This window comes from Plecotus auritus, assembly GCF_963455305.1.
Source record: "Plecotus auritus genome assembly, chromosome: 1".
NCBI lineage: Eukaryota > Metazoa > Chordata > Mammalia > Chiroptera > Vespertilionidae > Plecotus > Plecotus auritus.
In genome coordinates this window covers 204,257,119-204,269,176 of record NC_137770.1, presented here as the reverse complement: position 1 = coordinate 204,269,176, position 12,058 = coordinate 204,257,119, and the positions used below count along the sequence as shown (strand labels likewise).

The window sequence follows — 12,058 nt, the reverse complement described above, 5'->3', positions numbered from 1 at the left end:
CTAGGTTAATAACAATAAAAATAGCTGGTATTTCTTTGTTGCTTAGTATGTACCCTACAAATTTAATCTCCATCTACTCTTTAGTAGGATGTAAAAACATTAGATACTACTACTACTACTATTATTATTATTATTCTCATTTTATTGATAAAATAATTGGTCATAGAGGTTAAGGAATTCAAACTCAGGCCTGTTTGGTTCTTGAGCTTGGATTAACCACTCTGCAATCTGTCTTCTCAAAATTAGTATTTCATGACAAATCAACCTCATAAAATAAATTTTATCTCTAAAATCTAGATCATACATTTTTAGAGGTCCAGGACTGTGTATTACAATTTATCTCTTTGCCTATCATGGTATCACATGCTAGTAAGAACTTACAAACTTGAGTGAAGTCATTGGTAACATTGTCTTGAACTTACCCGGCATGCATCCACTCCACCTTGAGCCAGTCCAGCACATAGCATTGAAGACAAGACTGCTCCATCATAACCAGCTGGTGCATTACAAACATTATTACTTATTATGTTGACCTGTCCTTGTTCTAGTACTTGAACTGGGCTGCCTGTTAATTTTAAATCAGAAAGAAATAGACTCAAAATAAGGAAATAAATTGAAGACTCTACGTTGAATATGGGAAGGGATAACTGTACTCTAAACTTTATCTCTTATTCAGAAAAGAAGGCTATTAAGATGTACTTAGGTGTCTCATCTCAGTAAAGATACCCATGTGTAGAGAAAGATAACCTTTTTTACACAGACCAGTCTCTCTCTCTCTCTCCCCACTTTAGCATTGTGATGCCCCTTAGAATTTAAGAGCAAAAAAATAAATCTGCCATCTTAAAATTGATGAGTAGCATTTAAGTTATCTACTGACTGACTTTGAATTGGAAAATTACATGTTGAATAACCTTTAACCTAGCAACAAAAGAGAAACTAGTCTATTTTCAAGGCTAAAGAACTAATTTATTTTATATTGATGTTCCCTCAAAAAACAATGCCATTTTTGTGATTCACAGAAATTTTTATATACTACATCAAATTACATTGGACCATCAGAACACAATAAAATATTTTCCTGGACAATTAAATCTTTGCGTTATTCTGAAGAGACATCTACAACATGGGTAAAACCCATGAAAATTATTAATGCTATCTTTCCACTCCTTAGCTGGTGATGCTCTTATTTTCTCCTTGGCCCTATTTGCTTCCTCATATTGCCCTCATATTTATTTCCATTTAATTCATTCACTAAATAAATCTGAGCAATGTTTATGTAAACATAGAGTGTCTTGTTTGAGTCAGGATTTATTTCATTCCAGAATACCTTAAATGGCTATTAATACCTTAAAGGGTGTTAAAACCCTTAGATAATATCTAGCCAAATTCTCTTTTTTAAAAATGTTATTTTATTTTTCTTCTTATAAGGGAGGCATTTGAGTAACTTGGATTATCTGCATCATTGAAAAATTAATGCATTTTAATCACTTTATCTTGTATTTTTCTATGAAGAACTCATGTTTCTTTATCACCTTATTTTACATTTTCCTGTGCATTTGGGAATTCTCCATAGTAGATATGGGCATTGTTTTGCTTTGCTGAGGGAACTCAGGAATAACTACAGTTTAGACTGACCAGAATATAGTATGGTTATGTTTGTAGAATCTACCTAATTTAAAAAGATTATATAATAGCAAGTACCAGGAGATTTTTTATTTTTTTATTTTTCCTGAGATACTTACTGTCATATGATCGTGATCCCCATCCTGTTATGTAAGCAGTGGAACCAGGTAAAATATTCTGGGTAGCCTCTGGGAGACATACCCTATGGATATTTTTGGTAAAGGTGACACCTTCTACAAGTTTTACAACTGCAATATCATTTTCATGAGTTACAGAGTTATAATTGTTATGGCTCAAAATAGTATTTACTGCTTTTCTCACTACAGGAAATGCTGTGGAAATACCAAAGGTGGCAGTCCATCTACGAGGATCAGAGTAGCTAAAAAAAAGAAAGAAATCATGGATTTGAAAAGGGAATATGAAAACATTTTAAATATTTGGATTTTGTGTTTTTCACCCCCCCCCCCACCATCTAGAAACTGTTTGGTCAACCTCTCTTTGCTATATATTTATGTATTACATAGCTAGCAGTTGAGTTTAACTCTTCACTGACACAATAAAGAAACATAGAAAGATTTTAGAAAATATATCTTAGGTTGGTGAAATCTTGGTAAGGATATTCTGATACTTTGATATGCCTTCATTGATGTTTCTCTTTTCTCCATCCTACTATCCAAACAACTAAGAAGTCTGAAGGAATCTCCACTTTAGTTTTAACTCATTTCTTCCATCTTTATTTTTTCCTTGCCTTGCCTTTAGCCAAAAGCTCTATTTAAATAGTAGTTATGAATAGGGGCTCATATCTTAATAGTTGATGAATGATTTTTCTGTACTGTGAGGCTTGTTGAAGACTTCTGTGCACATGTGTACAATGTGTGTGTGTGTGTTGTGTGTGTGTGTGTGTGTGTGTGTGTAAGTGTGTGTGTGGAGAGAGAGAGAAGTGGGGGGGGGGTGAAACCACTTACTAATATAAAAAAATCTAAGGCATTATCTTTGTGACCTAGAAATTTGGATTTCTTAGTGAAACTCCCAAAACACAAACCATAGGTTAATAATGGATGAATTTCATGGAATCAAATTAAGTATACTATTGGCAAGTTTACTAGATGGATGAGAAACCATAAAAAAATACCTGCAGTGTTTAATATCTAAAACATTTGTAGAATATATAGAAAGAAACCTGTAAACCAATGTAAATGTGCAGAAAAACTGTTATAAAATGGGCAAAGTATATGAATAGGCAGTTAATGGAAGGTGAAGGTCAAACAGCTAGTAGATATGTAAAAGAACTCTAACCCACTAGTAAGCTGAGAAATGGAAAATATAACAATAACTAGAGGCCCAGTGCATGAAATTCATGCACGGGGGTGTGTGTCCCTCAGCCCAGCCTGCACCCTTTCCAATCTGGGACCCCATTGAGGGATGTCCGACTGCCCGTTTAGGCCCGATCCTACCGGTAGGACATCCCTCTCACAATCCAGGACTGCTGGCTCCCAACCAATTGCCTGCCTGCCTTCCTGATTGCCCCTAACCACTTCTGTCTGCCAGCCTGATCACCCCCTAACCACTCCCCTGACAGCCTGATTGATGCCTAACTGCTCCCCTGCCAGCCTGTTTGCCCCCAACTTCCCTCCTCTGCCAGCATAGTCACCCCTAACAGCCCTCCTCTGCAGGCCTGGGTCCCCCCCCCCAACTGCCCTCCCCTGCTTGATCGCCCTCAACTGCCCTCCCTTGCAGGCCTGGTCCCTCCCAACTGCCCTCCCCTGCTGGCCTGATCACCCACAACTGCACTTCCTTGCAGACCTGGTCCCTCCCAACTGCCGTCCCTTGCTGGCCATCTTGTGGTGGCCATCTTGTGTCCACATGGGGGCAGCCATCTTTGACCACATAGGGGCAGCCATCTTGTGTGTTGGAGTGATGGTCAATTTGCATATTACTCTTTTATTAGATAGGATAGAGGCCTGGTGCATGGGTGGGGCTGGCTGGTTTGCCCTGAAGGGTCTCCTGGATCAAGGTGGGGGTTCCCTTGGGGCCTGGGGCAGCCTAGGCAAGGGGCCTGTGGTGGTTTGCAGACCAGCCACGCCCCCCGGAGACCCAACCAGAGGCCCTGGGATCTGGGATTTATTTATCTTCTATAATTGAAACTTTGTAGCCTTGAGCGGAGCCGAACCTCCTGCTTGCTCCATGGCCGCAGTCATTTTTGTTGGGATTTATTTATCTTCTATAATTGAAACTTTGTAGCCTTGAGTGGAGGTCAAGGCAGGCCAGGGCTGCAGAAGCTTGGCTTCTTCCATCGCCGGGAGCAACTCAAGCCTCCTGCTCTCTCCAGCTCTGTGGCTGCTGCCATTTTTGTTGGGATTTATTTATCTTCTATAATTGAAACTTTGTAGCCTTGAGTGGAGTTCAGGGCCAGCCAGGGTGTGCAGAAAGCTTGGCTTACTTCCTTGCCGGGGAAACCCAAGCCTCCTGCTCTCTCCGTGGCCCAGCCATCTTGGTTGGGTTAATTTGCATACTCCCTCCTGATTGGCTGGCAGGCATGGCTTGTGGGTGTAGCAGAGGTACGGTCAATTTGCATATTACTCTTTTATTAGATAGGATGAACATCTAATGTATATTCATAAGGGTGACAACAGTTTAAGAAGAGAATAATGGGTTGGTGAAGAGAAGTTCAAACTCTTTTGCATTGCTGGTAAAGATGTAAACTTCTGTAAAGCATTTTAGTGTGTTTGGCAGACTGCATATATACCTCTGGGTACAAATTTCAGAAAAATTCTTGAAGGTTTGTAGAGAGGCAAAAATGAAGATGTGTGTGTTTGTGTGTGTGTGTGTCGGTGTGAAATTGGAGCAATCTACTTGAATAAAGGTATATGGTGGAGTCTATGGTGGACCAGATTAAAATTCCCAGGATTGAGCCCCAAAACTAAGGAATAATATGAGCAAAATGCTACTTATATAAATGAAGGGCACACACACACACACGAACACACCCTATAAATTTTGTAGGTAATTGTATATTTGAAGACATATGTAAAATATTAGTGTGAGGCCTATGGGGGCAGTGGAAGTAGGATCCACATATAAAAGGAGAAAAATAAAATGAGAGAAAGATCTTGTACAGACTGATGAAAATAAGGATCTGTGAATTGTAGGGTTAACTCAACATGCTCCTAAAGTTGAATAAAAACAAAATGTAATCTGGCTGGAATGGCTCAGTTGGCAGGGCACCATTCTGTGCAACGAAAGGTTGGCGGTTCTATTCCCAGCCAGAGCACATACCTGGGTTGCAGCTTTGGTCCCAGGTTGGGCACGTATGGAAAACAATGGGTTGGAAGGCAACCGATCAATGTTTCTCTCTCACATTGGTGTTTCTCTCTCTCTCCCTCTCTCTCTAAAAATAAATAAAAATATATTTTAAAAATGTAACCAAATAATAATTTAATAGTTTTGTGGAGTTTAGATATAGACAGTGGAATTCATATAGAAAATAAAAATTATATATCCAGGAAATGCTTTAATAAGTCAAAGTAGCTTGTATAAAGTAAATACTAGTTAAAAATTCTAAAGAAAAAATATTTGACAATAAGCAAATACATGATGATTATTTTACATTGAACTTCATTTGATCGGGGTCTTTCAGTGAACATTCTAAAATATATTCTTTGTGTCTTTCTTCCCTTTTTGCCTCCTTGCATGCCTGTCTCCCTTTCTTCGTGTGTGTGTGTGTGTGTGTGTGTGTGTGTGTGTGTGTGTTTTCCCAGCAAATGAATAAGATCATGGTTTGAGAATCAGTAAGATTTAGATTTGAATCTTGGCTATGCCACATATTAGCAATATTATTTAGGGCAAGTTGCCTAAACTCTTTAATTCTCAGTTTATTTAATGCATAAAATGTGATAGATGATTTCCTATCACACAATTTTAAGCATTAATTCAGACAAGTAAACTATGTCAAGCATAGTGCTTGGCACAAAGTAAATACTCAATGAAGGTAACTATTCTTTTCATTAATTATAATTCAGCAAGCCATTACTAAGTACCTACTTTGTATAATGAATAGTATGACTCTCTGGGAATAAGAATATACATAATTATGGGTGAAGTCCTCATATATATGTCTCTCCTAGTTGTTCCAGATGGGTAAGTAGCTGTGGCCTCACCTTCTGAAGCAGTGAGCTGTTGTCAGGATCCATGTGTTACTGAGAAGCTCTACACACTAATGGATGAGGAGCCTAACAGAGATAATCATAAATCATAGGGACTACTGTTAAAGGTTAATAAGCATATTTTTGTGAGAAGAAGGTAGGAGAAGGAAAGGAGCATCAGGGAAATCTTCATAGAGGAGATACCAATTCAAGACTCCTTTCTCTGAATGCCTCATCACTTCTATGTCCCTTGATAGAAGATTGGTCCTGCCCAAACAAATCCTCATTGATGGGTTCTCAGTGACAATCAGGTCTACAGGGAGATGCCAATACAAGGTGCATGTAGTTTGCCAGCTCTCAGGGATAAATCAGAGTAGTGAATGGAAGGATTTGGGGAGACAAACTTCCCCAAATGTTCCAAGCCTCTAAAATCATGGTTTTCTTTGGTTACCATTGGTGGTATTTATAACTGTGGCTTTCATTATAATTGTGGTTTCAATTTATAACTGTGGCATTTACTTAGCTTTTGGTGGTTGGATCTGAATACAGCTTAGAATCCTGCACTCTTTCTATTGCATTCTTAATTACTCTAAGTGCTTGCTGCTAAGTCCAGGTATTTGCATTTCTGGTTCCTAAACTCAAGGGTGATCAAAATCAATTAGTGCCATTCCTTTAAGGTGGCAATGCAGACTGAATTGTTTTTGTTAATTTTGTTGCTTGTATTTTTTGGTATATAGCAATAAATGTGCTGATCTAAATCAGAAATTTGGTTACTCCTGATATCAGAAAGTTCTGCTATCAGAAATTTCAAATGTATTCACTGTGTAAAAAATATATTGAGTCATAATCTACACTAATAAAAGAGAAACATGCAAATTAACCATCACTCCGCTACACCCACAAGCCATGCCCAGCAGCCAATCAGGAGTGAGTATGCAAATTAACCCAACCAAGATGGCTGGGGCCACAGAGTGAGCAGGAGGCTTGGGTTTCCCCAGCGATGGAGGAAGCCAAACTTCCTGGCCTGCCCTGGCCAGCCCTAGGCTCCGCTCAAGGCTACAAAGTTTCAATTATAGAAGATAAATAAATCCCAGATCCCAGGGCCTCCTCTTGGGTCGCTGGGGGGGCGTGACCAGCCTGCAAACCGCTACAGGCCCCTCGCCCAGGCCGCCCTATGCCCCAAGGGAACCCCCACCCTGATCCAGGACACCCTTCAGGGCAAACCAGCCGGCCCCCACCCATGCACCAGGCCTCTATTCTATCTAATAAAAGAGTAATATGCAAATTGACCATCACTCCAATACACAAGATGGCTGCCCCTATGTGGTCAAAGATGGCTGTCCCCATGTGGACACAAGATGGCTGCCACAAGATGGCCAGCAGGGAAGGGCAGTTGGGAGGGACCAGGCCTGCAAAGGAGGGCAGTTGTGGACAATCAAGCCTGCAGGAAAGGGCAGTTAGTGGTGACCAGGCTGGCAGAGGATGGAAGTTGGGGGCTACCAGACCTGCAGGGAAGGGCAGTTGGGGGGGACCCAGGCCTGCAGGGGAGAGCAGTTGGGGGGACCAGGCCTGCAGGGGAGGACAGTGGGGGGACCAGGCCCGCAGGGGAGGGCAGTTAGGAGTGACCAGGCCTGCAGGGGAGGGCAGTTAGGGGCAATCAAGCTGGCAGGGGAGCAGTTAGGCATCAATCAGGCTGTCAGGGGAGTGGTTAGGGGGTGATCAGGCTGGCAGGCAGAAGTGGTTAGGGACAATCAGGAAGGCAGGCAGGTGAGCAGTTGGGAGCCAGCAGTCCCGGATTGTGAGAGGGATGTCCAACTGCCCATTTAGGCCCGATCCTACCGGTAGGATCGGGCCTAAATGAGCAGTTGGACAGCCCTTGAGGGGTCCCAGATTGGAGAGGGTGCAGGCTGGGCTGAGGGACAGACACCCAATGCACGAATTTCATGCACCCGGGCCTCTAGTATAGTCATAAGAAAATTTCAGAATAATTTGGGATTTCCTAAAACATTTATTCAGAATACATGTACTAATCTTTTTAAATGTTACTCCCTCTTAAGTTAGTAAACACTTTGAAACAGGCATTGTAGTATGAGGCAGTACCATAAAATCTGTAAAGGACTTCTTAAATTAGTGAAGATTTTATAGAATTCAAATGGACATGGAGGTGTGGAAGGAATATTAACATTTTAAAGAGAATAATCAGATTGAGCAAATGCTCTGAAGTGGGAAAATGTAAGCAGAGCCTAGGGGCAGAGACTAAGGTAATCTGGTTGGAGCTTAAGCTTTCTCAGGCTTTGAGAAATACATCTGAATTGCTAAAATTGGAGTGCTTTGAGGGTGTGGAAAGGAGGATGGATTTGAGACAGGGGTTATTGAAAGAATTTGAGAAGAGAATAGATATGGTCAGAGACATATGAGTTCAGATCATCATCACTTTCTAAGTGGACTTTTTGAGTTTAGTTCTTTCACAATGTTTGTGTCTAGGATACCCTAAGGATAAGGTAGGTCTGAACCTAGCAGGTTTTAGTCACACTAAAGTATAAAGATCTTCTATCATGAGCAGTAAAGCCTTTTCTTTATGTCAGTAGAATAATTTTATGTGTCCTACTATCCACTGGCAGCTTATTACTCTAATTATGTTAACAATAACCTGTATTCACATCAATGAAGAATTCTCTATAAATTGTTTAAATTAATTTATTTATGTTACTCCATGTAATTGGTCATTACTTTTGTGTTAGAACTTAGGCTCCCTTGAAGAAGGGGCAGTGTTTGTTTAATTAGCTTCTAAAATAGATAACACTGTCAATGGCATAGGCAGTTTGAGATCAGCCATCAGTCTGTTGATTAACTTACATGATATAAAGTGCAAATTTTTTGCAGCAATCATATTGTGCTGACATTTAGCATGCTTGCATTAGCATATTTAATCCTGTCAATAAAACCAAGACATAGATAACAGTGCCCTTATTTACCCCTAATTTGAAAACAAAAACAAAAAAACAGAAACTAAGCTTGTGGAGGTTCGAGAAATTTCCTAACTTTTGTAACTAAGATTTAAGTTAAACATTCTGACATATGGATCTTTGCTATTTACCATGATGATATACAATGATCTGAAATACAGGAATAAATCAACTAGCTGGAGGTGAAAAATATTTTTGCTATCATGAATAGGAAGAAAATACTCAATTTTTTTTTGCATTGAATTATTTCTGACTCAATCTAATCATGTTCAGTCCTTAGGGTATGGGTGGAGTCCTCATGTATATGTCTCTCCTAGTTGTTCCAGATGGGTAGGTAGCTGTGGCCTCACCTTCTGAAGCAGTGAGCTGCTGTCAGGATCCATGTGTTACTGATCAGGACGCCGCCACAGTGGTGTACGCCATTCAGCTGTAGACTGACTTGCCATGGCCAGTCTCCTTCCTCAGCCTTTTTGCCTCCCACGACTCTCTCTTCAGACAATGATATTAGGTTCGGATGGGCCCCGCATTCTAATGAGAAAAGGGCATTAGTGTTCTGGGAATATTTACTTTTGGGAGATGTTGCAAGAGTTCATCATTTATGACTTTTATGTATTCTGTCTTTTATGTGTTCTTTCCCAGGACATGCTAGCCTTTCTAAAAGCATGATCAATATGCTATATTTTTAGAGTACTTATGTTACAGCTGTTGCTTCTAAACTGAATTTTAGAGGACATTTCTGAACTTAATTGCTGTGTCGCTTCAAATTCTGGAACAGCTTCAGAGTTCTCTGGAATTCCTCATGACCTAAGGTTGGTTATGATAGGTCACTGTTGGGTTCAGTAGGAAATTTCTATCTTCTCTGTATCCTCACTACTCAGACTATTGTCTGTGACCTGCAGTATGGGTATCTCTGGGAGCTATTAAAAATGTCGATGCTGTATGGAAACAACCTAAGTGTTTGTCAGTGGATGAATGGATTAAGAAAATGTAGCGCGTGCGCGCGCACACACACACACAAAATGGAATAATTGTATATTTAGCCTTAAAAAGAAAAACATCCTGTCATTTACAACATTAATGAACCTTGAATGTGTTGTGTTAAGTGCAATGAGCCAGACAAAAACAACTACTGCATGGTATCAGAAAGTTGTCGTCAGGGGCTGTGGGGGACTGGGCGGAGCGGGTTTGGGGGTTGGGCCGGGGGCAGGATAAGGAAAGTTAAGTGAAAGGGTACAGATGTTTAGCTATAAGGTGAATATAGTCTGAGGATCGAATGTAACACCTAGTGATTACAGTTGATAATAATGTATTGTATAATAGAAATTTTCTAAGAGAGTAGATCTTAAATGTTTCACAAAAAAAGGTGGGGGAGGGGTATATATATGAGGTGATGGATGTGTTAATTAACTACATAGGGGAATCTTTGCACTATCCTATATAATAAAGAGGTAATATGCAAATTGACCCTCACACCCTCACACAAGATGGCTGCCCCCATGTGGTCAAAGATGGCTGCCACAAGATGGCTGGCAGGGGAGGGCAGTTGTGGGCGACCAGGCCAGCAGGGGAGGGCAGTTGAGGGCAATCGGCCCAGCAATGGAGGGAAGTTGGGGGTGACCAGGCTGGCAAGGGAGGGAAGTTAGGGGTGACCGGCCCAACAGGGGAGGGAAGTTGGGGCCAACCAGGCCTTCAGAGGAGAACAGTTAGGGGGCAATCAGGCAGGCAGGAGGCAAGCAGTTGGGAGCCAGCAGTCCTGGATTGTGAGAGGGATGTCCGATTGCCTGTTCCTAAATGGGCAGTTGGACATCCTTTGAGGGGTCCCAGATTGGAGAGGGTGCAGGCTGAGCTAAGGGACACACACCCCTGTGCACGAATTTCATGCCTCTAGTATATATATAAACTGGACAACTATATTTCAGCTTGCAATTTTATTTGTTAATTATACCTCAAAGCTGAAAAAGGAAAAGAAATAGTGACTCTCAGACCCACACTAGGGAACAAATCAGAAACGACATTTCCCCCTTACTTTGTTGAGAAATAACCGATCAATGTAATTGTATATTTAAAGCGTACAATGTGATGAGTTGATATACATGTACATTATTGAATAACGAAGAAGATCAAGATAACACATCCCTCACCTCACATACTAGTAGTTAACTCTTTCCTGTGTGTGTGGTGAGAAGGCTTAAGATCCTGTCATTCTCAAGAATATTTTGTGGATCTAAAGTAATTCCTTTTCAAGTTTCTTTTCAAGTAATTCCTTGAAAGTTGCTGAGAGTATATCTTAAACATTCTCAACATACACATACAAACAAGGTTTATTTAAACATGTTCAGCTGAAACTAATACAAAATAATATTGAATATGAACTGTAATTGACAAAAATTAAAAAATCTAAAAAAGAATGAAACAAACAAATAAAAATCTTAAGAGAGCCCATGATCACTGCAATGGCCAAACCTGAAATGGGCTGAGGTTGGCCAGTCACTCAGTTCTTCTCAATTTCCATTCCCATGATTTACTTCCTCTTGTTTATTATTAAGAAATTAGAGGTAAATCAACACCACAAACTTCTATTGCTGGACCAGCTCTAAGGCAGTGATACTGCTTCAATATGACAACTATCCAAAGGCTTTTTTTTTTTTTTGTAACAGACTTCTCAGATAGAAAAGGGCTGGACTTCGATTAAGAATATACATGGAACATATATTCCTTGGTTGTACCTCCAACCAAATCCTCTAGAAATTTACTTAAGTTCATTTTCACAAAAATGAAGAAGCATGCATTAAATATATAATAAAGTTAAACAACACTCATAGAGTAGCATTATCTTATAACATCACTTAAGTATCTGAAATAGGCCAGTTATTGAGGTATATTAAACTACTTTCTGACTACATTTTATCATCAGAGAACTGCTGTTTTCTAGTGATTATATTTCAGCTCTCCTAGCCAGAGAGTATACAGAATGTCAGTGGAAAGTAGTGACTTTTTCTTTAGGTTATCAACATAAAACTGGCAACACATTTTATAATTTTAAAAAATTTATACTTTATAATTAACATAATTCCACAACAAAGCACACTATTCTGGTAGTTAGGAGAAGCCATAATGATGTTACCCAACATAATTTACAATTCTACAGAAATGCCACCACAGGACCAGGGCAGGAAAAGCTTCCCAAAGCTGCCAGGAAAGTTTTCATGAGGTCACACTTGTTACAGATTGGGAGGAATGCCACTGCTACCGCTTCTTTCCTCAAGGAGGGGAAAACCCGAATCGCCAATGGACTCAGCAGTGTCTTATCTCAACAACATCACTCAA

General features: G+C 40.2%; 1 protein-coding gene across 1 annotated transcript in view; it reads right to left on the bottom strand.

Moving 5' to 3' along the window:
* Window positions 1–12,058, bottom strand: part of LOC308242038 (transmembrane protease serine 11D-like) — a gene marked incomplete at both ends in the record, with an annotated part of 40,593 nt that overhangs the window by 6,073 nt on the left and 22,462 nt on the right. The window contains 3 exons of the mRNA XM_080655858.1: window positions 423–561; window positions 1,739–2,002; window positions 9,082–9,259. Of these exons, the coding sequence (XP_080511984.1) occupies window positions 423–561; window positions 1,739–2,002; window positions 9,082–9,259 (581 nt within the window). The remainder of the gene's footprint in view (window positions 1–422; window positions 562–1,738; window positions 2,003–9,081; window positions 9,260–12,058) is intronic.